General features: G+C 45.5%; 1 protein-coding gene and 1 long non-coding RNA gene across 4 annotated transcripts in view; one reads left to right on the top strand and one right to left on the bottom strand.

Moving 5' to 3' along the window:
- Positions 1-4,608, bottom strand: part of LOC146209301 (uncharacterized) — a 40,320-nt gene extending 35,712 nt beyond the window's left edge. Inside the window, exons 1-3 of one of the 2 annotated variants that reach the window (XR_014706201.1) lie at positions 3,925-4,608; positions 2,371-2,441; positions 1,297-1,586 (exon numbers count right to left, since the gene is read on the bottom strand). This is a non-coding gene — a long non-coding RNA (uncharacterized LOC146209301). Of the gene's footprint in view, positions 1-1,296; positions 1,587-2,370; positions 2,442-3,924 lie in introns of those variants that run through there. The other variant, XR_014706202.1, reaches the window with a different exon arrangement.
- The window catches only part of LOC146209300 (phospholipid-transporting ATPase ABCA3-like), a 117,729-nt gene that overhangs the window by 68,091 nt on the left and 22,173 nt on the right, over positions 1-27,465 (top strand). The window contains exons 14-19 of one of the 2 annotated variants that reach the window (XM_084599227.1): positions 955-1,261; positions 2,433-2,586; positions 10,890-11,015; positions 12,330-12,587; positions 15,610-15,863; positions 22,213-22,371. In XM_084599227.1, the coding sequence (XP_084455353.1) occupies positions 955-1,261; positions 2,433-2,586; positions 10,890-11,015; positions 12,330-12,587; positions 15,610-15,863; positions 22,213-22,371 (1,258 nt within the window). Of the gene's footprint in view, positions 1-954; positions 1,262-2,432; positions 2,587-10,889; positions 11,016-12,329; positions 12,588-15,609; positions 15,872-22,212; positions 22,372-27,465 lie in introns of both variants that reach the window. The other variant, XM_084599235.1, reaches the window with a different exon arrangement.

Raw genomic sequence — 27,465 nt, 5'->3', positions numbered from 1 at the left:
TCTTTAATCTGGTCCTTCGTCACGGTGCCCCTGCGATCGTTTTAACTGACAGAGGCACGGCATTTACTTCAGCTCTAACCCAGGAAGTGATGCGGCTCAGTGGCACTTCTCATCGCAGAACAACAGCTTACCACCCTCAGACGAATGGCCTTACTGAGCGACTCAATAAGACCATCGCCGATATGCTTTCTATGTACGTCAACGAAGATCATAAGAACTGGGACCAAATACTACCGTATGCAACATTTGCTTATAACACAGCCGTCCAGGAAACGACCCGCTTTACACCGTTTCGTTTGGTGTACGGTCGCGAAGCTGTTACCATGCTGGATGCAATGCTACTGCCAGATGTTGCCCAACCATCGATTGCCGGTGCCGACCAATTCGTCCAGCATGCCGAGGCCGCTCGCCAGCTGGCTAGACTGAGAGTCCGGACACAGCAAGGTAAAGATGCTGGACGGTATAACCTTCGTCACAGGGAGGTAATTTACAACCCTGGCGATCAGGTTTGGGTGTGGACACCTGTTCGCCAGCGGGGTCGCTCCGAGAAGCTTCTGCGCCGCTACTTCGGCCCGTACGAAGTACAACGCAAACTCAGTGACGTCACCTACGAAGTGACCCCGCAAGGAACTGTTCGCTCATCCCGACGGCAAGCACAATCGGAAGTCGTACATGTCGCCAGGATGAAGCTTCTACTCCCGCTAGGTCAAGCTACATGTGTTTTTTTTCTTTGCTTCCTTTAACTACTTGATGTGATCATCGTACTGGCGCCGCCATGTGGCGAGCTTGGGAGACTGGCACGCGCTCGTCTTCTTCGCTCTCGGTGCTCGCCCGCCAGTCGGTTCCGTGCCTGATCTTGCCGGTGCTTTTACTTAATCCTAAGTAAACCTGCTGAACCAGTTTCACTGGCTTCTGTGACAATATGGTGCCTATTCGCGGCTGCTATACTTGCAGGGACATTGTGTGGTACAATGGTGAGATCCAGCACGCGGCGCCGCTGGCGATGCGGCTGTACAACACCGCGCGGCTTCGCAACATCACGCGCGTGGAAGATGCCGAGTTCGTCTTCGAGGTCTCGTCGCGGGGTGCTGAAGACCGGCACCTGGGCGAGGAGGTGGGCCTCGGGAAGGAACAGATCCGCAGCCAGAGCACGTACCGAACGGTGCTGCCCAAGGTGCTGCGCTCCATCTTCTTCCCGCTCGTGTCCAGTCTCATGTGCAGCAATTTCGTGCTCTTCCCAACCACCGAAAGGGCGCTCAGGGTGCGTACACTACTTGTATAATTTCCTAAGCCACCATTTTATTTTGTGCCTTTAACGATGTTGACGTGTAGAAGCACTACTGACGTCACAAGTGGGAATGAAACTTGCATCGAAGTATTTTACGTGGGTGTAATGTGATGACTCTTGATCACTGCTACGTTGACAGTATTATGCATGACCATTTATTTGGAAAATTTTTATCATAGGTGATGAAGAAACACAGACTTGAATGCTTCGGGTTCATAAAATGGAGACGATGCAGGCGGGCAAGTGGTTCCAGTCTAAGCTGGTCTTGGGGAGGAAAGAGTGGAAATACTGCTTAGTCCTGCAATTTGGAACATTAACAAACATTAACTTAGATGCTGATATGATACGTGGTAGATAGAATATTCAGCTATGGTAACGAGATGCTGGACTTTGCCTCCTTGAATGCACTCGTTTATGAATTAAGGAATGGAGATTACTGTATTATGGATGCTTTTCTTCTGGACAAACTCATTAGCACTTTACCTTCAAACACTTGACTTTCAAAGAACACAGCTGAAGACTGCCAATAGCTCTTATAAGCAATAGTGAAAGAATTTATTTCTTATGCTGGCCCTATATGAAATGTTCTTTTCGGTGACAGTCAGGTCAGCGATTAAGGGAGCGCTCAAGCATCGCATTGAGACTCGATGTGATAGCACTTTAAATACCCCCTTTTCATTACGCAATTTAGGTTTTTTTGTTTAAGCTGGTTTTTGGTGAAGGCAAGGAACTTCTCAGTGGACACCTGCAATTGCGGATAACGACATAAGATTATCATTGCATATTTATGTCGTCGGTTCAAATCCCTATCCCAAACTATAGCCGCCAAAATGACTAGCAAATTAAGGTTAAATGAGAAAATAAATTACATGATATTACACTGAACAAAGAGTGGTTATGCCAGTCTCGATATGAAATCACCTGGGTGTTTTTGCGGCATGACATCTCTATTCTAGGCCACAAAGATGGCGATGACATTTGGGCAAAGAAGCTAAATATTTTATCAGTAAAAGTTGTCCGAGCACTACAAATCGAGGTGTTTTGAGTGAGGAAGGGTAAATGAGGGTCATTGTCTTCCTTACCTTCTTATGTCGTAGCGATCATGCAGGTTAATATACGCCTGCTTATTTTTCCCGTGGCCTAGGTGAAGCACCTGCATATGATCATGGGCATGGGGCCACTGCTATACTGGGCTTCTAACTTCCTCTTTGACTTCATGTTCTACATGGGCACAGCAATGTTCGTGCTGCCCCCTCTGATATTTATACCTTACACACCACTGACCACGGAGGACTTCCGTAAGTTATAAAGCACCATTTTACATACTGTATTAAGAAGTTGCAGTTCCTTATCAAATTAGTGGATTCTTACCGCACTTACTGAGATCAGAGTACATGCGTTTTTAAGTTTCACGAATCCGAATTTTCTAAAATTTTAAGCCCTTTCTGGAGTATTTTATCCAGGACGCATAAAGAACAAAACCAAACTGTGAAAGAAAATTTTAGTTTTCAAAAAAAAAAATTATACTGAAAATATGGCCCAGAAGCAAAAGCCGAGGAATGCACAAGAATATTTCAGAGTGATAACAAGCTGTTGTGAGTAAAATTCTTACATTAAAACAAAGGTATAAGAAAGAAAAACGTTTACACGTTAGCGTGTGTAACACTGCAAAACCTCCTAATTTTAAAACTAAATAATGCCGCGAACCGTTGAAATCTTTGTTTGTTCGTTTCCGACAGCCGCCGGCATGTGGCCTTATCACTGTGATCCCCGTGCACAAATCGATTCTGTATTCTTTGTTTGTTCATGCTCATTGTCGCGAGACGCAGCCTTATCACTTTCATTACGGCGCAAGATGCGTCGAAATGTATCCCGAAAATTCCAGTCACTCGCGTGTGTTTATGCAATGTTCCATGTTATGCTAGTCACCGTTAGCGGCTTTATCTAGACGTTTCTTCGCTGAATTTAAATTGAACGTGGGCGGGTGCGATGGGCATATGCTGATTGAGGACCGCCCAGTACTCTTGCTGCTATCGTCACCGCCGATTGCAGTTGTTTTTTTGTTTGCGGGAGAAAGTCAGCCGAATAAAGAGTGTATTTTGTGAATTTCAAGTCTCCTCATTTTTGCCAACGGCCTTGTCACCATTACGTGGCAATATTAACATATCGTGAAAGATTTGAAATATGTAACGCTACTATGCAGTGCTGAACATAAACAATAAAATACTTAATTGCGTATATGAGAAACAACTACCATATAATTGGTTTGGTTTGGTTTGTGGGGTTTAACGTACTAAAGCGACTCAGGCTATGAGAGACGCTTGTATGAACACATACATATGAACACATACATATTATTTTTCTACAAACATTGTCGAAGTGAAGGACATATGTAAGTACAGTCGTTCTAATTTTGGCAACGTATTTCTTCGACCTGCTTGTTGAAACTTTTCAGCTTCACAAACAGCCCCATAGTACCTGCGGTCGTGGTAGCAAAAAAAAAAAAAAAAAAAAAAAAAAACTAACCTCAAACGTTAAAATGACACTGAAGACATGTCGTACAAAAGGACCTTAAAGAAAACAATGGGCAAATGTTAAACCGAAGAAAAAGCGGTGGCACGTTTCGCTCCACTCACCTCTCTCCGTCTCTGCGACAGCCTTTCAGGAGTCAATGCGGCAGCCTTTCAGGGAGCTACGTCCAGTGGAGAATATAGGATTCAGCCTGTCGTCTTCGCAACCTCTGACCCGCAGACAGTTCACGAAGCATCTCGCTGTGATCATCCATGACAACTGCTGCCGTTAAGTTGTCGACAGATGTTTTACTTGTTGGTGTCGGCTAAGAGCATTTAGCCGGTATTTAAAGGTCCCTGGTTCGTTCCCGCGTTTTGGGAGAAACTAATACAGCGGACTGAAAGAAGAACGCAGTTATCTGTCTGGCCTATGCTACTTATGGAAACATCTGCCCGACCATATGCTCAGGCGAAGTACCTGAGGCCAAAGGCGGCTCTTCGTCCTAACTTTAACAAGGCGAGGCAATCAGACAAAGCTAGCGCCACGGCTCCAGCGTAGCTGCGGTTGATTGACGTCATAGTTCTCACGTGACTAGGCAGAGGCGAGCGTGCGGCTATCTCGTTTTCGGAGACGGCGCCACTACCGGCGACGGCGGCTGAGAGACCATAGCTGCCACGTGGTTCCTCCTTGGTGGTAAAACTTTAATATCCAACAAATACATGATAGGCGTTAGCCTATCCACATAATCGTTTCATGGTCAGATTCGCTTTTAAACACCACACATGGATATGAAATTCAACCTAAGCCATTCGTGCCTTGATGACTCGTCACATAATTGAAGAATGGTTCCGCACATTTATATTCAGCGTTAGCTTACACACCACCGCGTGTCAGAAGTAATCGGGGGCTGCGTAAAAAAGTTGTATTATGGTAATTTGTGGTTCCATAGTGATTGATGATTGATTGGTGTGTGATAGGCGATAGCGGGTAATGAAATCACTGTAATTGAATTATTACCTAAAAAACAAAAAAAAATGAAAAAAAAAAGAAGTTAGTAGATGGTTCAAAGGTGTCAAAATGCTCATCTACTAAAAAATGTGTAATTGTGCAAATACTTAATTAAAAATAAAAGGGACTTAAAAAGTTCCAAATTGCTCAGAATGAAAACCGAATGCTTTCTAATGCTAATTAAAATTTTAGTGTACGTAATTGACCAATTAAAGAAATAAAGAACAAACAATTTGAAGAAAGAGGGAATCAAAGGTGCCAAGAACCTGTGCATAACAAGGTAATGCTTGATAGTGCTGATAATGAAATCTGAAAAATTTAAATTGAACTATTAAGTTATTTGGGAAAATTAAACGTCGGAATAAGTATGGTAAAAAGGTGTCAAAATGCTCACAATGGATAGCCAACGTTTTCTGATGCCAAGTAAAGGTGTAAAAGAAATTTAAAAATAAAGTAACAAAAAAAGACACTGTCCGGGTTTATGAAACGCCATGGTCCTGGTGGGCAGGTATGGAGGCGCCACTGCGCCAGTGCAAATGGCGCGCACGTGAACGGCGTATTCGCTTCTGGTGTGAGGCAACGGAAGAAGCTGGAAAAGGTCTGCTTTCCAATAGCTTCAGCGCGTTATAGCGGACCTTTTTACGGCCGTTGTTGTGCCTTTCGTCGAATGTAAGCGCACATCATGTGTGTGTTGGAAAGAAGAAGCTGAAAGGAAACCAAAGAAAGCCACTACTCGTGCCCGAGTGGGAGCGTGTGGTGCCCTCCGGGGCCCGCCAACCTCCACGCGCGAGCGCTTCGTTTCAGGAGTCTCGGCACACGAACATTTTGAATGAAAGACGGTAAACAAAACACAAAGCGGGAAAGAGAAAGCAGTGTGTTCGGCCTTGCTCCCAATGCACCGACGACAGCTAGCAAGCCCCCCCTCCCTACTCCCCATATTCTGGGTTGCTTGCTGTCATTGAGAATGAAGTAAAAAAAAAAATAGAGATCGGCTCCGGGGCACTGAGCGCCAAACATATATGGGTACAAGTGGAAGCACTGTCTTAAGAGCTCTGTCAGAATTTGACACCGTATATAATCAGAACCGGATAGGAGGGTCCGTCACCATTGTCGTTTTTCTTTTTTTCCTTTTCCTCGGGTCCGCCTGCGGGGTCACATTTACCGCGGTCCTCAGACATGGCTCTTAAGTGCGTGTTAAGTGGCTTTCGGACCACGAGAAATGTTGACGCCTATTCTGAAAACGACAAGTTTGTTGCGTAGTGTGCGCGAATAAGTTCATCGCAACGCCCTCGGATATCTACGGGAAATTCGCAGTCTAGGTGGGAAGAGTTGTGTGCGTCAGGTTGAAGTAGAGTTGCAGTGTTTTTGGGCTGGTTTGTTCACAGTGTGAGTATTTAGGTTTTCGGCACTGCATGTGCCCATTCCACCTTTGCTCTCCTGGACGGACCGAAGCAGACCATGAGATGTGACCATAGGCGAAATGGTGCGAGGGGTGATATGGGTTAGTCAGCGAATGTGTTGTTTTCATTTTTGGCCGTGTTCTTTGCGCTGCTTGGTGTCAAATCAACACATATTTAAGCAGAAGGCGAAGAAATAGTACTTCAACCTTATACGTGATACGAATTGTTGTCCCAGATTAGTTTCACTTATTGGAGCGGAAAATCCGGTTGCGGTAGCTGTTATGTAGCTATCTGTTTTATAGCTGTTATGACAACCTGAAACTCAGCAGCAAATTTACTCTCGTACTTTAGTGCAAGTTTTTATTTGCTCGTGCGCATAGCCGCAATGTGACCAGAACACGGCGTTGGAGATTTCGGAGGTGTCGGCTCCAAACATCCGCTTTTAGAGCGCAGCTCCTCGGCGGCCATTCCACCATTTCGAGGCATCGCCGTCGCCGTCGGCGGTGTCCCTCGTAACCAACTCCGCAGCCGGGGCAGTACGCGCTCCTTCTGCTGCCCCGGCTGCGGAGGGAATAATGAGGGAAAAGGATAAATTATCAGTAAACATAATATAGCAGCAAGAAATGAATAACTACCGAAGTTCCACAACAACAGGTTCTACCACTCTTAGTGTGAGCGTGCGAGTGCGTAGTCGCGTTTTCGAGCGCCGGTGTGTGCGACCTGGTTGCGCTTCGTAGCGAAATGACAGCCTCTGTGAAGCACCGCCCCCAGATCGCTCAATACCTGAGCCACTTACCTTAGACGCGAGCTTGTGTTGGATGCAAATGTACTTCATAGAGAGCGACCATCTTCCCGTGTGTTTGCGTTAAGAATGAACGACACTGTACCTGCACACATGGAGCAAACGGTAATGTAAGTGTTCTAAAATCTAACTCGTAAAAATGTGTCGCCGCCGTCACTGTGCTGGATGTTGTAGGCAGTAGCCACATGCAGTAGCTAGGCGGTTAGCTTGGCTGTATTGATGCATGTTCGCGCAACTCTCGCTGCGGGTGAAACGTGTGTCGCGCTCGCGGCAATGTTCGCATGGAATAAATCTGTCCGGTTGGCATTTCAACGTGGTGTCAGAAGTTACGCAATTCCAACAATAAGCTCAGCCGGGACTACTTCCTGTCTACAGCCTGGACTAAGCAGTCGGAACATGTCGTATTGCACCGTACAACTGCCTGAGGCCCTCTTCACGACGCCTGCCGAACAGGCGAAATGGAGGAAGCGTTTCGAGCGTTTCTACACGGCTTCCAGTCTCTGCGAAAAGCCGGGGTTTACCCACGTATTAATGAGCGACCAGGTTGAAGACGTCTTCGGCACCTTTCAAACTCGCCGGCGAGAACGCCCAGCCCGTAGAACTCGTCCTGAAGCAGTTTGACAGCTACTTCATACCGCGGCGCAACGTCATCTATAAGCTGGCACGCTTCAACACGAGGATGCAACACGAAGGCGAGTCAGTGGAACACTTCGTGACTGTACTTCACATTCTTTCCGACCATTGTAAATACAGCACTCTCATAGAGAGCGGTTCGAGGCAGACTGGTGGTCGGCATTCAAGATGCGAATTTGTCAGCGAGACTGCAACTTGACGCTGAATTTAGTCTCTAGAAGGCGCTTGAGTCCATCAGGCATGTCGAAAACGTATGTTGGCCACAAGCGAAGCTTCACTCCGAAAAGCTGACCGTCAGCTAAGTTACTTCAGGCAGACAATACGTTAGGCATCTCACAAGCGCTGCTTGCGTCAACAACGACCGCGAGCACTTGAATTAAGGCCTTATTCGAGTACTGTCAACGAAGTTCCGACTTTGTGCCTTTGCTGTGGAATAGGCCGACAGCCGCGTTCGCTATGCACAGCGCAGTCAGAGGTATGCAAGGGCTGCCATAAGAGCCACAAGCATCGGGGCCCGACAGCGAAGGTGCATTTCTCGGAACGGTCTCATCTTTCGATATGTTGACACGGGAGACAACGGTCCTCGTGCAAGGCCAACTTGTAAAATTCAAGATCGACACAGGCGCTTACGAATCTGTCCTCCAGCTCCGACTTTCAGCATGCTCCGACATCAGCCTCCGTTGTCGTGTTCTCCCCGGCAGTTCTACGGCCTTGATGGGAGTCATCTCGCAGCGAACAGTGCATCGTGTCTTCAATTTGCCTACCGTGTACGTGAATGCACCAAGACATATACGTGTTGGAAGATGTCCACAGTTCCTTCCTTGGCAAGCCCGCCATCAAAGACTTGCAGATGCCAACATTCGTCAACGCCACCGCAAATATGCCTTAGAAACGGCTTTCCTAAGGAATGACGCTCGCAATTCACTGACCCCGTGCCTTACACGAACCACCTTCAAAGAGCAAGGCACCGCAAGAAGGTGGGAAGCCTCAACCAAACAGACGCTCCTGTGGCCGCGGGCGGCTAGACAGGTGCCCCTACTTCCAATGACAGGGAGACCAAGCGGCTAAGAACGGTGCTCTAGCATCCACTGCCGATTGCCTGCAAGCTGTGCAACATCTCCATAAGCTACGAAATAGCTCTCATTGCACACAACAAAGGCAAGAAACATCAGCGGGCTCTGCAAAGTCACGAGCCCTGCCGCCAGTCTGACCAGCAGTCGACAACGATGACATCAGCTAGCAAGGCATCAACGAGGGCGATATCGTTCATTGGCATACCTCCGCGGCCGCAGTCGAGCGAAGAAGGCCTGAACCTTTTCCTGCGAATACTGCGGCATTGTCCTCCTCAAGAACCTGGAGAGTAAGCTGAAACACTTGGAGACCGAGGCGCACTACCAGAACAAACGCCATTGGAAGAGACAGGAGGCAACGTCGTGTACGAGACATCGCTGTATGGCGACACACATACACATACACGTCTCCGGGAGATTCTCAGACAGCCTGCGCTGACGCCTCCCACCAGCATACCAGACGTGGACGTTGCGTTATTTCTCCCACGAGACTGCATTTCTGTCAGGGGCGATGTAGGCAATAGCCACATGCAGTGGCTAGGCCGGCTAGCTTGGCTGCGCTACTGCGTGCTCTCGCGATGCTCGCTGCGGCTGGAACGTGTCTCGTACGTACTCTGCCAGTGTTCGCCTGGAATAAACCTGTCCTGTTGGCATCTCAACGTTGGAGATATAAGCTGGTGTAAGGTCATGGCGTGCTCGTTTCTCGTGGCATTTCCTTATTCGCCGCATTGAGATGTATTTTTCAGTGGAATGCTACATTCTTCTGAATAAAGTGCCAATTTATAGAGGTAGTGAGTTCGCTTCAGGTTAATCTGAATGTAGCGAAAAACGGTTGTCTGTGTAGTGACGTAAATGATGCAATGGCAGCGCTCCGTTGGTAGTAAAGAAGGAGAAGGCAGGAGACAAGAGTGTGTGATGCTTTGTGCACAGAACGCTGAGCGTTTGGACCACCAGGCTCTGTAAACAAACCCCGCACCTGAACCATTTTTAAGAGGAGCGGGGCGGTGTGTCTTAAGTTTAATTGTCGGAGCGAAGCAATGTGGAATTAGTGGAACATCATGGAATCGCAGCCATGGATTTAGTGCCAATATTCAAACTTGACAAGGGCTTGTCTGGTTGCCGAACAAAGATGCGTTGTCGGCGTAGCTAATCGAAACTTTTGGCATAAAGTGATGACATGGGTTTCAGTGCGTGGATTTTTAAAGAAAAGCATTTGCAATGCGCACTCATCGAATTCCCTCAGATGATCCGAGCAAGCGTCAGGAATGGCAAAGCAAAGTTTTGGTTTGGTTTTGGTGTTTAACATCCCAAAGAGACACATGCTATGAGAGAGGCCGTAGTGGAGGGCTGCAGAAATTTCTATTAGCTGGGGTTCTTTAACGTGCACTGACATCACACAACATACGGGCGCCTAGCTTTCCGCCTCTACCGAAAAGCGGTTGGTTGGTTGGTTGGTTTGTGGGGTTTAACGTCCCAAAGCAACTCAGGCTATGAGAGACGCCGTAGTGGAGGACTCCGGAAATTTCGACCACCTGGGGTTCTTTAACGTGCACTGACATCGCACAGCACACGGACGCCTTGCTTTTCGCCTCCACCGAAAAGCTGCCGCCGAGGCCGGGATTCGATCCCGCGTCCTTGGGAACAGTAGCCGAGCGTCGTAACCACTGCGCCACCCCGGCGGGGTCCTCTACCGAAAAGCGGTCGTCGAGGCCGGGATTCAACCCCGCAAGATGGCCGAAACCACATGGATGTACAATTTTCCTTCACGTACATTGACACCCCAAATGTCGTCAAAGGGCTCTACACTTGACGTTTAGTTGGCACCCTAAATGGCGTTCAGAAGAATCGACTGTTGGCCTACTTGGTACATGAGAGTTCACAGAATACTTTGTTTCGTCCTGTTCTTTTTGCGCAGTGTATCTAACCGATATGAAACCCTCTACTCTTTTACTTGCCCAGTCGACTCTGGTAAATGTATTACAAACTTATACCAAATTATACAAAATTATTACCAAATGTATTATAAAAAGGCTTGTTTGTAAATATTATGCCTGTTCTTTGAAAAATCTTTGTACAGCTTTGTATATGAATAACACGAAGAGCAGTTCGTAACCACGTCTTCCCAATATTCAGCTCGGTCAACGCATGCTCTTCTTTATTTTTTTTTTTTTTTGCAGAAGTGATCTTCTACCTGAACCTACTTCACGGCTATGCATCCCTTCCAATGATCTACATCTGCTCTTTTTTGTTCGACAATCCTGTCAGCGCATATATGACGCTCGTCATTTCGACATTCATCATATGTAAGCTCTACGAAAGCGTGTGTTTGCAGCTTTATATGAAATTCTGGTGAACTATTTTAAAGAACAGCGAGCAAAATGTAAGGAACCTAAGAATGTTGTTGGTAACGCAAATTACTGTGCGCATCACTTAAACGAAGATGCTTACCTAATGAAACCCTGTAAACCGCAGAACACAATCGCTGTCACTGGTGGTGGAGTTAGAAGTCCTGGCCCTCGTGGTTAATGCAATATTTCACCCACAATGTTTAAAATGATGTAAGGAGGCGCGATAACAGTGACACCCTGTTAATTACTCTATACCAAATGTAGCCCCAAAATTTCCAATTTAATAGCTTTCAGTACAGGGAAAACGGAATAAACGAAGTTAACAGTGCATGCTGAGAATAAACACTTTGGGTGCCGCCAAAGGATTTGGACGCGATAAATTGGATTTATGCAAACGAAACTAGAGATAAGCGAAACCTCCATGTCTGAAATTATGAGCATACTTGTGGCAGCTGGTAGTTGCCAGGTGGCACAGACAGGGACGCCTTGCATCCCCCCTCCTCCCCCCCACTTTTGACTCCAACTTTGAAACATCACAGTGACGAAAACACGAGTACGCCTTCAGCATGTGGAACTTGGCAGGTGATATGGCGGGACAGTGATTCGTCAGAGGCGCACTGCCGTGCCGGCACTCGGTCATTAAAGTCATCGGACGTGTGTAGGGTTCCCTGTCTGTGTCGGAAGCGGTCGCAATCGTACGCGAGAGCTTTGGCTTTTAACAAATTCACCACGCTAATGGGAATGCCATGGAAAATTTCTTGCAAACGACCGTGAAATCCTCTGCCATTTCATGTATTATGCTGTAGAAAGAGAACGCTCTTATGTATATGGCGCATGAATCTCATTGATCGACTCAGAAGTATTTCTTTCCTTAGCCAATCTATTCCACTTCTGATTCTATGTAAATTTACATTCCAATGCACTTGTAATGTAATTACAATTTTGACTGTGTTCATATTTGTATTCGTAATCATTTCTGTTCTACATACCTTAGACAGCATTCAGATCGACTCTGCACCATGACGATAATTGTGCCGCCGATGACAGTTTTCTAAATTCATCGTATTAAAAGGCTAGCTTTCCTCGCTAGGTTGTGTTATGGCGCTGCACAAGGCACGCTATCGTTGTTGCAAGTTGTCCATAGTTTGTCCTATGTGCCTTCAGCAGGCTATAAAAGTGATGGATGGTTGCTTTGCCCATCTTTGAAGCGCTTTGTTAAAAATAAAGCCAGACTAACCAGCGATACTGCGGTGTTGGCTTCATCGGCAGCGTCCGGCGGCTGCCTGGGATCGGTATTTCTGGAGCATTACGTCGACGACGTGAACAGCTGGGGCCTCATGTGGGTGCTGGAGCTGACGCTGCAGCTTCTGCGGTTGCTACCCTCGCACTCGTACGCACGGGGCATGATGAAGATCATCCAGCTGGCCAGGGAGAACACGATCTGCCGCGGCGGTGGCCTCGCGCTCGAGAGCCGATGCCACGCAAGGGAGGTCGAGAGCAGGCTGTCTCTGCTGCGCTGTTGCAAGCGTGAGTTTTCCCGCGAGCTGTGTTGGGGTCGTAGCAGGTGTAGTTGTGTGACTGGGGCAAAATGCGTTTCTTGTTATGGTGTTAGGGACAGAGTGCACCTAAAGTACGATGTTCTTACTAATTCGTACTTTAGTACGAAAGTACGACAGGGAGCAAACCTGTAAATAAAATGCATGTCACTTCGGATCTGCCTGCTGCTAGGTGAACTTTCGCTCCGTGTAGTTAGAACAGCATATCGAGTTAGCCTAAGATGACTGCCGTTAAGGGAATCCCGTTATAAAAGTGAAGTGCGCTGATGAAGAAGGTTTTCATGTTTGGGACGGCCTAATAGGGAGGCTAATTTCAGTTGGGAAAGTTTGTGACTCTATTCGCCATGACCGACTTGCAGTTTGAACTTTGTGGGAATGTGGAGAGAAGCACGAGCTGTTGCATTAATATAAAAACACCCGGAAATCACACGTCAGCTAAAGTACTGTGGCATATAATGTCATAACTAGGACGCATAAAATTAGCATTAGCGAACCTAGAAATGTAGGCGTACATATAGGAACTAAAACATATATATGGACGCTATAAACTAATACACTTGTCTCACGGTTATCTTCAAAGCCGATTGAGTCGAAAGCCTTATAGATTTTCAATCGCGGCTCAGCTCGAAGGAGTTTTCCGCTGCTACGCGGCAAAACTCGAAGGCTGTTGAAATAGTTCTGGCGTTCGGCGTCAATGTTTTTTTGGCGCCACTATCGTTACTTTTGTTTGTGCCTAAAAAACTAAAATCTTTTTATAAATGCGAAAGAAAATATAACTGTTACCTGTTTTTAGTAACTGCAGGTTGAGGACGTCAGCGCAAAATAGTAGTGCACTATTGGTCAGTGAAGCTCGCAGAGTACACAGTAATTGAAGAAGGGCGCCACAATAAAGGGCATTGTTAGGTTGTCAATAACCTGCTCCTGTTTTAGGCAAGCATAGATTTCTACCTTTGTGACCCCTTGAAGCAGAAGCTTCAGTACACCACCAGCTCGAGCCTTCAGCGTCAGTGTTGGTGGGTACCTGAAAGAGCGCAAACTCAGGCCTTTTTCATATGGAAGGGGGACATCAGAGGTAGCCTGCCACGACATTTGAATTCACGTTATTCCTGTGCCACGGGCAGGAGCTGCCAACTCAGGTCGCTTCTTTTATATGGGAGGGTGATATAAGAATCAGCTTGCCAAAACCGTTTGCCAGAAACCTTTACAGGACTTAAACGTGAGCTGGTAGCCTACGCCCTCGCGTCATACCAATAAAGGCTGAGCTTAAAAGTCAACAACAATGTTGCGCTCTACACTGATAGGGCGTGATAGGGAAATAATGTAGCAGAAAGAAGCTTCCGCGTCCATCCAGGGTCCATATTCTGAGTTTGCGTCGTTGTCGAAAGTGTCGCTATCTTCTTGACCGCGAGTCATCTGATTCATGGAAACGCCGAGAAATGATGTTGCCACCCCATCCGGTTTCATAGTGGCAGCACCCGGTTCCGGCGTTTCGACCAATCAAATGACTCGAGATCGCGTGAGACAGCGACATTACGATAATGATGGAAGCTCGGAATACGGGCCCAGGTTTAACCTGAGCTAAACTGCAGCTAAAGTTTCTACGTTACATGATGACGAGAGTCTGACAGACGTAAAACTTAGTTTCGACAAGACAGTGTTTTTCTCTGTAAACAACTACGTGAAGGACATTGCAAATAGATGTGTACAGAGTCTATTACACTTGCGAGCAGCCTGCCATGAAGGAAATTATGTCAAATCGTAACTCAACTAGTTTATTGGGGTCAATGTGCTTATGACAGTGCGGCTCCGTTAAAGCCAATAATATACATACATAATATACAATAATATACAATAATATACAATGATGGCAATAATATAAAAAAATGTTTTATATGATTTTACACGATGCAGGAAGCTTGCTGTAAAACGTGCCAAAACCAGCATGACAGGGCGGCAAGACGCATTCGTTGGCAGAAGTCAGTGGTGAATAATGACAAATAGCAGCTCAGTCACATTGAAAGAAACAAGGGCACAGTGTATAAAATAGTAGGAGGAAACAAACAATGCAATACATTTCACCTGCAATTCGAACAAGAGAAATCATAACCTAATACACACACAAACATGTAAAAAAAGCAATGACGTATACTCAATGTTGAAAAGATCACGCAGTGTCTTGAAGGTGATGTTTTAAAACTTTAAATTTAAAACATCAAAGCTTGCATAAGTCATTTGTTCTGTAACATAATTATCAGCAGAATTTGTTGCCTACTTTAGTATTTAACTTTAAATAGTACACACAGTACAGCTCAACCGCTCCGGAGAAGTGTGGTAGACTCTGTACCTTGACTTTCCTGAGCAAATTAGGGTATTCATTGTTTAACTCTTTGTGGCGTCGTTTGTCACCGAGGCCAAAAACATTATTTGACCTAAACATAAATAAAGGAAGGCAATTTGCTAGCTAGTTCTTTCACGAAAATGAATATCCTAATTTTTACGCATGAATGCCAAATGTCTCATATTCTTAAGTAATCTTAAACAGTAATAATCAAAGACAGGAATTTACCGAATCAATCTCTTGATTTACGGAATCATTTTGCATTTTCAATATGCAATCACTATACGCAAATGCACACGGCGCGAGACATCCGGGATAAAAATGAAGGCTTTAGCGCTAGTGCGAAATATTTCATTCAGCAAGAAACAAGAGGCAGACATGCTACTTGTCCTGGCTGTTGTGGAAGTATCTTCTGTTTATGTTGGCTGGCATAAAAAAGGCAAATATTTGAGGCGTAACAATATTAACTACACAGGAAACTAAAACATTAGCGCCAGATGTTGTAGCGCGTTCTGCACTGTGTACAACTAACCTTGCCATTTCGTTCCCTCCGCGTACACATTGAGTGCGAGGCTACGCACTGAAGACCGGTCACAAACGAGTTCACTCCTGCAAAACGGATGTATGAGCGTACGGCGACGCCCTGCTCGCGCAGATCTCGAGTCCGCGGACCCAAGCCAATATGTCATCCATCCGCTGGACATGAATCCTTACTCGGCCTACTACGAGTTCATCACGCTCTGCATCGAGGGGGCGTTGCTGTTCGTGTTGCTGCTTTGCATCGAGCGGTGGGTACGCAGGGTGGACAAGGTCTTGAGCTCTCTCGACCCTTGTGCGTATCGGGATGAAGTCTTCGCTGCAAAGACCGCTCAGTCCCCGGTTGCAAAGGGCCTCGCAGGGAATAAGCAGGCAAGCACGTCACGCACTTACCTTCTAGAGATTTGGCGACTAATGTACTCAAGCGACAGTGGTTTTACAAACGACCGCTTTGTCTCGCAAGTTTGGCGAGACCACGACGTAGTGACCATCGGCGTCGTTCATGAACCAGTCCATCGAAACCCTGCCCAAACCCGTTTACACTCGCCCCGCGACGCTAATTAACAATGCGCCACTAACATGTCGCTTTCATGCACATAGCCTTCACACGTGCTGCTTAGAGGGTTAGAAATCGACAGATCGACTCGGAAACACAAACGATTAGGCGCAAGCCATCTCTTTGCACCCAACCATGCATATGGTCGTCTTTAACTAGTTCTCGTCAGTCCCAATCGGTTGTCACTCGGCAGCGAACGCTTTGCGCAAAGTCATGCTCCGAACAGTCTAATCTCAAGAACGTTTCAAGTCCTTGTGCAGACGTTTCAGCAAAAAACTAGTTGTGTGCACACGTTGTTCAGAATTGACAAGACTGCCGCAGTCTTTTCTCATGCCGTCGCTATGAAACTTCGCGTTTTCCTCGCAGTAAATGTTGATATCTTTATTTCTGTATATTGTATTGATGCCATCTTTTTGCCGCATTGGGAATGCACCCGCTTTCTGGCGGCTTTATTTTATTATTGGTTTCCGCTCGCCTCGGCACTTGTAAACAAGGAAGTAATCTTTTTGGTTGGAAGTCGGGACCGTTAACACACAGGAGTAGTTGGTCTAGTGATTGAGCTGATTGAGAAGGCTAGTACATGACTGGTAGAAAGAATCATCATCATCAGCAGCAGCAGCCTGATTATACCCACTGCAGCGCGAAGGACTCTCCCATATTTCTCCACTTAACCCGGTTCTGTGCTAGCTGCATCTACTTGACCCCTGCGAACTTCGTAATCTCATCCGCCCACCAAGCTTTCTGCCGCCCTCTGCTACGCTTTCCTTCCCTTGTAATCTAGTTTGTTACCATCAGCGACCATCGGTTATCCTCTCATCGCACTACATGTCCTGCCCATGTCCATTACTTCTTCCTAATTTCCACTAGAATGTCAGTAACTTGAGTTACTTCTCTGACCCACTCTGCACGCTTTCTAGCTCTTAATCTTACCCCTACGATTTTTAATTCCATAGTCCTCTGGGTTGTCCTCACACTAAGTAGAACTCTCTTGGTTAGCCTCCACGCTTCAGCCCCATAGGTGAGTACAGGCAAGATGCAACTGTTGTATACTTGCTTCTTGAGCGATACCGGTAAGCTGAGAGTCATAATCTGCGAGTGCTTGCCAAATGCGCTCCATCCCAATCTTATTCTTCTTGTTATTTCCTTTTTGGGGTCCGGATCTGCGGTTACTACCTGTCCTAAGAAGACATATTCGCCTACTACTTCCAGTATTTCGCTACCTAATGTAAAGTGCTGTTCTTTCCCGAGGCTGTTGAACATTACCTTAGTCTTCTGCATATTGATTTTCAAGCCTATCTTTCTACTTTTCCTGTCTAGGTCATCAATCATTATTTGCAGTTCATCGCCCGAGTTGCTTAGCAAGGGAATGTCATCAGCAAATCGCAAATTACTGAGGTATTCTCTATCTACCCTTATCCTTAACTGCTTCCATTCCAAGTCCCTGAATACTTCCTCTAAACAAGCTGTGAATAGTACTGGGGAGATTGTGTCTCCTTGCCTAACACCTTTCTTTATGGGAATTTTGTTACTTTTTTTTATGCAGAACTATGGTTGCTGCGCAGCCACTATATATATTTTCCAGCACTTTCACGTACGGCTCGTTTACCCCCTGATTTCTCAATGCCTGCATCGCCGCCGAGGTTTCAACTGAGTCAAATGCTTTTTCGTAATCAGTGAATGCTATGTATAAGGGCTGGTTATATTCCGAACATTTTTCTATCACCTGGTTGATGGTATGGATATGATCGACAGTAGAGTACTGTTTCCGAAACCCTGCTTGATGCTTTGCTTGATTGCAGTCTAAGGTTGTCCTGATTCTATTAAGCTGATTGGTCTAATTTTTAAGGTCCTTAGAGTCCCCTTTCTTATGAATGAGGATAATGTTTGCGTTATTCCATGGTTCCGGTACTGTCGATAACACTAGGCACTCCGTATATAGGGTGGCCAGTTTTTCTAGCACGGTATCCCCCCGTCCTTCAGCAAATTAGTCGTTATCTGATCCCCTCCAGCTGATTTCCCCCTTTTCGTAGTTTCTAGTGCTTTCTTAACCTCGTCCTTTGTCACTGGTGGAATGTCTAACTGTTTTTCCCTACCACTAATCTCATTACGGCTCTGACTACTTTGGCTACTGTAGAGATCTGTATAGAACTTCTCGGCTACTTTGACTATCTTGTCCATATTAGTGACTACGTTGCCCGCCTTGTCCCTTATCGCATACATCTGGTTTTTGCCTATGCCCAATTTCTTCTTTACCGCTTTAAGGCTTCCCCCGTTCTTTACAGCATGCTAAATTTTTTCCATGTTATACTTCCTTATATCGGCCACCTTGCGCTTAATGATTAGCTTTGATATCTCGGCCAATTGGATCTGGTCTGTTGGATTGGAAGCCTTCATAGTCTGGCGTTTCTTAATCAAATCTTTCGTCTCCTTAAACAGCTTACCGGTATCCTCTCTAACTATCCTACCGGCTACTTCTACCACGCACTCAGTAATGATATCGTTGAAATTATTGTTCCTTGCTTCTAGGGTAATGTCGCCATCCTCAGTTAGAGCTGAATACTTATTCTGACGCAAGGTCCTGAACTCTTCTGCCCCCCCCCCCCCCCCCCTGACCGCTATTTCGTTGATGGGTTTCTTTCTTACTAATCTGTTGCGTTTCTTCTTCAGATTTAGGCTAATTCGGGACATCATCATCCTGTGGTCACTGCATCGCGCTTTACCGATTACCTCTACATCTTGCATAATGGCGGGGGTTGCACACATTATGAAGTCGATTTCATTTTTAGTCTCTCCGTTAGGACTTTTCCGTGTCCATTTCCGGTGCTTCCGTTTGCTGAAGAAGGTATTCATGATTCGTAAGTTAATGCGCTCTGCAAACTACTACTCAAGTAACACACCCAAAAAAGAAAAAATTCTAGGATCTCATTTTTATAAAATATGGCGTCATGTCCTATATTTAGGACACCAGGGCTTGATGGTTGCAAGAATGAAAAACGGAAGGTTTGGTGTTACTCTTTATTTTCAAGCTTCAACGAAATTTGGAAAGTAGAAAACAAACATTCTGCTGTCCCAGAGGTTGCAGCTAATGTTGAATATTGATTAGTGCGTGTGAAAAGCTTTGAAACAGTTCTTTGCACTTGATATACATAGGTGGACGTTGCACTTTCCGCATTTCATTTTTGGTTTCCCTTTGCAGCCTTCGATCTTGCATCGCTGTTGGTCTTCCGTCACTACTGACCAGTGCCCGATTTCGTCATATCTCACGTCATACACAGGCCTCTGGGCTGTGAACTCTTGCCTTTTGAGAGGCTGCAGGGGAGAGAACGATGGTCTTCCACGTTTTTGTGGCATGTTAGTAGCATCAGCTTTTGCTAGGCATTCCACGATACTTAGAGTAAATTCAAGCAAATTCATCTTCTCTTTGCTTAGCCCTTGAATTTCAACATCGCGCCTGTATTCAAGCCACGAGTTAGTTACAGCCAGGTTCATGAAATGCATGATGACTCGTAGCGTCCATTTTCGGCTGCGAATGGATGTACGGTACAAGATTATCAAGAAGTCAATCTTGTCGACTCCTCCCATTCTTCGGTTGTATTCCCGGACAACTGCGGGGCGCTTCACATTTACATATTTCCCGTCTGCTTTACTCCATTGAGAAACTTCATCCTCATCTTCAATGCCGAGGAAATATGAGGCTAAGTTGGCCGCCCTATTGTCCATCCATCTCGTGACGATGACTTTTCCATCGCTGCTCACCATGGCGTCAGAGGACCCTCGTCCCTCCTTTTTCATTTGGCCTTCTGGCTTCAGAGGGCATTTCTCTGTCCGGTTTGATCGGATTGTCCCTGCAGCTTATATTGTCTTCTCACGAAGCACCCGCAGAACAGCCAAGGAAGTAAAATAATTGTCAGATAAAAGTTTATGCCCAGCACCATCTGATATGCGCCTCGCAAGATGGAGGACAAAAGCTCCGGTCACACCGAAGTCCTTCTTGTCGGCTGGGATAAGTTCCGTAGTCGAACCTTGATAGACGAAGAAGTCGTAGATAATCCCCGAGGCACCGCATAACATGAAAACTTTCACTCCCCATGGATTCGGCTTCCCTTTTATGTACTGTTTTATATCCAACTGTCCTTTGAACGGGATTATTTGTTCATCGATGCATGGATATTCTTCCAAAGGTAGCTTTAGGCATCTTTCACAAAATGCGTCTAAAAGTGACCTGACTTTCCAGAGGCGATCACTACTGATGTGGTTTTCATTCACATCAACAATGTGCAAGCAGTTCCTCAGCTTCTCAAACCGGTTTCGTGACATATTCACAATTGAGAAAAGCTCAGTTTTGAGTGATGGCTTCCAGTACAAGCGAAGGCGTGGGTAACGAAAGATGCCCATCACCAGATGCAATGAGATCAGCTTTCTGATTTCTTCTTCATCAGTCTCAACAGATTTTCTCTCTTGGGAAACAGAATACCTGTTTGTTTTGTCCGCAAGGTCAGCAAATATGCTCTTTGGCACATACTTGGAAAAATACTCATACGGGGCCGGGGGATCATCAGAATCATTCTCTTTATAATCAGCAGACACTTCAGGTTGATACTTGGCTGCTGGCTTTTTGAAAGCTCTCCTGCTCCATCTTTCCTCCTGTGTTGCTTTCTCACCTTCATCATCGCTGGAGGAAGCTGACTGCTCCTCTTGTGCATCACTAGCACCGTCACACACGTCATCAAGAGCGTCATCCACGTCATCGTCTCCATCTTCTACCTCCGACACGTCACCATCCCTCAGAGCGGCAAACATGACGTCTGGATCCTCGAGGCGCACATGCCTGAATCGAAGCCGCTTTGCAGTTGAATAAAACCCCGGTCGCAATTCTGGCTTCTGCAATAGAAAAAGAATACAAGAGAATGTTGTCATTAGAAAAAAAAATGTTTTGCCTTCTCATGCAACACATCCGATGGTTTATAACCACTGAGCCCTGGTGTCCTTTATTTAGGACACGCACATCGCAGAGTGCTACGACAAATATATTAACAATTGAGAATCCTTTGTACAACTGTTTAGGCGCTGAGTGTCTCAGAAAAAACATATAAAATACCAATCTCGCATGCTTTCGTAGGTATTTAGTAAAAATGGCAAAATGTATGCTTACCGCTGGAGCCGCCATTTTCACTTTCCGCCATTTTGTTTGTTCACTCTCGGCGCTACGAAGAGGAGGAAGACAGGAAGGCTGATGTCAGTGTTGATGCAGCTCCCTTCGGAGCAGGCGGAGTTCTTGTTTCCGTTTCCAGATCATTCGAATCACGACTTATAGCCGTTTTTCTTCGTGTCCTTTATATAGGACACCAGGGCCGAAAGGGTTAACAAACTGTTCCGCTCCCGGGATCATGAAACGCGTATTTAATTCTCCTTGTCTACCGTGAAGATGAGATAGTATAGGGACTCCGCGAGTGACAGACACTGCGCCCTTTCCTTTCCTGTAAACCCGGTGAACTTTAATGCGTTCAACGGAACGCTGGTTGGGTTCGACAAGGGGCGCGCGATGGGCCGCGTAGAGAAGCGACGCTCAGGCTTTCGCATTTCTTCACTGAAGATTCTGCAGTGCTCTTGGAATTTTAAAGAAGAAAGTAGGGCCACAAATTTCGCTTCGTATCGCGAAGGGTTTTGAGCAATAGCACATACGCCTATTATCAGAAGTGTAAAGCCCAGATAGAACCAAAGCTCGTCGTTAGAAAACCTCAAACACTGTGCATTCATTGCGAGCCTCACCGTGCGGCTCTCAATGCATGTACAGTGTTCCAGGCTTCCTGAATGCAAGGAGGAGGTTTTGTTCAGCCCTTTCCAACCTTGGAAAAATGCTGAAGGAATCGCGTTACATGGCCGAGAAACAAAACCCTGGACTCTAACAATTAGAGAAAGGATGTAAGCGCCATATCCGATGTAAATTTTCCCTTTGCGAGCCATGCTAAGCAATATATTTTTTTTCTCAAGGAAGCGTTGTGCACATATTAATGCAGATGCTTACCGCAACAATAGCTTTTATTCCTCGAATAGGTGATAGTTCGCCTTAGTTTAGACATCGCCGTTTTTAAATATTGATATTTTCTGTTTTCACCGAGAGGGGAGATCCAAGAAAGCTTTTAAATCTCCTTGTCTACCCCGCAGGCTGAGATGCGAATGGACAGCGACGTGATGGTGGAAGACCAGCTGGTGGAGAGGTTAGTCAATGGTCATCTCCCGGGCAAGAGTCTTCAGCCTGCCTTCGTGATTGTGCGCCGCTTGTACAAGTCCTACGGCTACGTTGAGAGCAATTCCGTGCTCCAGGCAAGTCTTCGCACGAAGGCGCGACAGTGAGCGATCGATGCATTTCTTATTAGCTCTAATTGCTTCTTCGCGCTATGCATCAAGTGCACATTTACAATTGCCTCATTCTATGACATTTCTACTCTGCATTTCATCTCATCACCGCTTGATCATGCACATAAAGTCGGCATAGCGTCATACAAAGCCAAAGCTGTTCGCAGTCATTCTTTCCCCGCATGTCAGCAGGCCCCGTACCAACTCGGCTAACATTGTACACTCGGGCTCTTAACGATTGTATACATTGTTGTGCCAATTAGCACTGCTATTTTTGTCTTGCACTTATTCTTAATAAGTGCATCCGTACCAACTCGGCTAACATTGTACGCTCGGGCTCTTAACGATTGTATACATTGTTGTGTCAATTAGCACTGCTATTTTTGCCTTGCACTTACAACTGTATTCTTAATAACGTAGCTATAAATTTATAACCAGGAACCAAGAGGCTTATATTTTTTAATTTTGTTCGTTTAACATCTGTTCTATTCTTTTGAACCGCTCCCCTCTGAGGTGCCCCTGGACTGGACAATAGCAATAAATGAAAATAATCACCAATAACAGTAAAATGCACATAATTACATTGAAGCCAAACAATCGTCGCAAAACCAAAGCAAGGGAACCGGAAAAATGCTCTCCAGTTTGTGGCGTTCCTGAGGAAATAGGCTCATCAAAGGAGTGAAGAGCAATGTGAATAAAAATAGGCTTAAAGAAACCGCATGCTGAAAGTGTACTCCGAATCCGCAACTTCCAAGTGTGGCGTTTAGATCACTACCAAAAGTAGCTGTTCAATCGTCTACTTTCATGCTGCATGTAACCTAACTCAGAATATTCGCCAGTCACTCTCAACTCGGAGGTTAGTAGCACACTACAACGATGTCCAAGGCTTCAAGCAACAGCCACGTTACACTATCGAGCATACAAGTGTATACGGAAAGATTTATTTTTCCTTTCATCAGCTCTACAGCGCGTTTCCTTTACGAGTTACAGTAGCGAACGGGCTCGAATGGGGGAAAAGGGGGGGGGGGGTGCGAGCTTTTCTGTGCGCGCACTAATGGCATATAGAGCGTGCCTTTATGAATGCGACTGTCGGTACTCAATTCAGCACTCGCAATCACGGCATTGAACCGGAACCGGAACCCAACAGAAAACCGGAACCAAAAGCGAATTTTCGCCCGGAACCGGAACCGAACCAAATGCAATTTATTCCGCCATCTTGGAACTGAACAAATCGGAAGCTTTCCGCATTAGTTCGCGGTATAGTTCCGGCCCACTTTTGCGCACAACTTATTTCGTTATATTTGTTTTTATCAGTGCATGTAAACCGCTCTTTTCGCTTACTTCCAAAGCCCCACTGCACACCGCAAACATCATAACTGTATTGAAAATTGTCCCTTGTAAAAATATGACAAGAACAAAGAAAAATATATTGCAGCATGCATAGCGCGAATCTCTCATGCCGGGCTATTGTTTCATCTCGAACACGGGTGGCGCTCTGTAGTGTGCAGTGAAAGACTGCTGTGGAAAAAACGACTGGAAGATTGGTGGCTTAAAAGCAGAGAAGTGACATAATGTTGGTAATGTAGAAACAAAATTTTAATAAATAGAATGAGGGTATAGTTAACCAATCTAAAGCAATAATTAAAATATAGGGAGAAAAATGAGCATGATAGCTACTGCTACCACCCCGTTTCAAAGGGGACGCTCCTATATTCCATCCATTCATCCATCCATGGCGCCGCTCATGGACAACTCTGCCCCATTCGGGAGCTTAGCTTTCTATGCAGTAAAATATAGCACATAATTAGCAATCTGAGTTACATATTTAGACAAATCAATATATAACCATGGAAAACTGAAAAACGAAATGAAGAATCTGTTAAAAATGCCACGAAGATAATTATTTTTTTTATTTCCTTCGACGACGTTGCGATCAGTCACATGTCGCGTGCACAGCAGCCGTATGCGATCCAACTCCAAATTGCGTCTGCTGAGCGAGACTTCAGAATGATAAACTGACGCTGATAGTGGGAAGGCCGCGTTGGACAAGAATTTACCGGTCCGTTTTTGAGTTGTATCAGAACTTAGTACAAAGATGATTCTATAAGAAACCCTTTGTCTTCTCTTCCTTTTTGTACCTAGCGATGTCTGCTTGTTTTATTTCCCTTGGCAAATTAAACTAAGCCAGGAGTGAAGCTCGGATATTGTAATGGGAATACGCGGTGAACAAATGAAGTGAGGGGAATTACTGTTAGGGTATGTCATTAATTCACAAGCTGTATTTAGTGTGCTGTCGTTTCGGCACGCACAACTGTGATGTCGAAAAAAAGATTGTGTTTCACCGCTTTATCCATCATTACTGATGCGAATATCTAAGACAATTAAAAAGGTGGCACTGAAAGCTATAAGTGCAGTACTGAGAGAAAACGTAACTGAACAGTAACCTGGTCTACGGGTAACGAAGGAGGGCGGGACAAAAACCTTGAAAAGCAGGGAGAGGGATGAGGTCAAGTGGGGCGCAGGAACCTGCGCCTAGGCCCTAAGGAAAAAAAAAACAGTGGAGGGAATAACAGTAATTGTGCAATCGGTGGACAGCAGCTTGATAAACTGACAGAAAGAAAATCGGTTGAGAGGGCGGGAAGAGGCTAGCTTGAAGAATTAATACAGGATGTAAAAAGAAGCAAAAGAAAAACCTAGAGACTTCATTCCAATGCCATCCGTGTGGACGAGACTGCTTACGAAACACAGGTTCCTGATACTGTCCCTTTTACCGCAAAGTTTTTTTTCTGAACCCTTTTGAACCGATTCCAGAAGGGTCTAACCAATTAGAATCGGAACTGAATGTGTTTCTGGAGCCGAAACCGAGCCCGAACCCGAAAGGCGTGAACCCGAATCCGAACCGAACCCGAAAAAATTCCTTTCGACACCCTGCTTACAAGACTGCAGGTATGCATTGAAATATTATAAAGAGATTGAATATTTGCGCAATAACAATCTAGGTTAATCAAAGCCTTAGCTTGGTCAATGACAGAACGAAACCGAAAACAAATACCCCAAGTGTTCACCAATACACTGCAAACGGAGGAGATGAACTGTTTTCTTACTAAAATGATAGAGAACGGGGCTACGTGATATAGACTGTACCTTGTTCAGAAGAGGGAGACTTACCCGCTGAATAGAGGAGGCGAGGGCTGGGATGCTCCCAGCGATGAGTCTCATTTGAAATATCTAACTCTCAAAAGTGCAACGACCATTGCCAGCAAAAGGTGAGGGGAGGGGGGCACAAGCTCCGCCTTTCAGGTTTTGAGGCGACAGCGGCAAAGGTTCCCTCCTTTGGATTTGCATGTGGATCTTCGTTCATACCACCAATGCATCCAAGAATGCGTCCTTTAAGCGTAGTCGCTAACCGCTTAAATTATGCCTTTTGAAGAGATTCACTATGCCATGTGAAGCAGAGGTCACCGTGCCAGGCGCAGGCCACAACTGCGCATGCGCCTAATCTTCTTTCCTTCCTCTGTCTTCTTGCCATCTTTCGAATCTTCTTGCTTCCAGCTGCTTCTTTTGTCTCCTTCGTCTTGTCTTCTGACTCACCACCACCACCACCACCACCACCACCACCACCACCACCACCACCACCACCACCACCATCATCATCATCATCATCACCGTCTTCTTTTTTTTGTGTCTTCCGAACCTTCTTTGAAAAGTTCCTTCTCTATATAAAGAGCTTGTGAAGATGAATTACAGATACAAGTCCTTGTCGCGTCTCCAGAAACATATTTGACGGGATCCGCTCAGCCAAGCGGGAACGGGAGAGCGCACCGCTTGCATTCAGTTCAGCAGCCACGAAATCATATCTGCGCGTGCTTGGCAGGTGTGCTGTGGCTGTCGGCGTCATCTGCGGCTGCACCACGATGGCATGCTACAAGCTTTCGCTTACACACTAGGTTTAGTCAAGTTAAACCATCAGCAATTTTTACCTGACACATAATTCTTCGCGCACAGTCGTAAGCTACCACAGGTGAAAGACCATCAGATTTCGAAGCTAATGACCGAGCATGCGTGGCCTACGAGTAACGCGCCGGACTCAGGGTCAATGTGCTGTCGAGGGTTCCGATTCCGGTCGTACTCTCCATTTGCAGAGGGGAAATCTAATTAGCAGCGCCTGTAAACTGGGCCATATCAAAATATATTTTGACGTCACCAATGCATCCTATCAATCTGTGACCGGTCATATCACCTGTCGAAGGCATGCTGATTATTTTTAGGTCTCACAGCAATCGCCGACGCCGAATATCCCGGATTACGGAGACAGTAACGCTACCGCTGTAATATTGAAAACTGTGCCGTACATTTTCAGAAAAAAGTGCTGAATTTTAGAACTGCGGTCCTCTAAGAATCTGCTATGACAATACAATCTTTAATGTGCTCATGATTACAGCGATAAGTGGCCTTCGAGTCACAATCTACAGCTTTCAAGTATAGAAGGCATGCATACTTTATATGATATTCTTGGGAATACTTACATGCATGTTTGTTATTCTTGGTGAATGCTTGTACGCATATTCATTTCATATTATTTCGGAACACTTACAATCAAATAATGACACATTAAAACTTCGTGTCCTTTTGGTAACTTGACTTACTTAGTTAGTTCTCTTAGTGATGACACCATGTTCCAGATTGGAAGCTGTTCACAATAAAATAAACAGCTTTAAATTAACGAATGTATGGCCTCTCACCATATCAGAGAGTAATTACTGCAGCGTTTATTAAGCTATGGCTTACAACAGACACTAATTCTATCAAACTAAACTTATCTATGACTTCTAGAGATAATGCACAGAAGAAATTTCTTGTTGCATAAAAAATGCGCGAACATTCGTTTTTCCCATCGGGGAAAGGGAGACGTGATTCCCTCTTCAGTCACTAAACGCCAGGCAGGAATTTCTCTATTCTCTTGAATGAAAGCAGACAAAACAAAATTAGAAAAACGAAAAGCCCCAAGAGTCAAGTAGAAATATGGCTGATGCGCTTCCTTTTCACAATTAAATCGCACAT

Source organism: Amblyomma maculatum, chromosome 1, assembly GCF_055883805.1.
Source record: "Amblyomma maculatum isolate TAMU_Amacu chromosome 1, ASM5588380v1, whole genome shotgun sequence".
Lineage (NCBI taxonomy): Eukaryota > Metazoa > Arthropoda > Arachnida > Ixodida > Ixodidae > Amblyomma > Amblyomma maculatum.
The sequence above is the reverse complement of the archived record's forward strand: the minus strand, read 5'-3'. Positions and strand labels throughout refer to the sequence as shown.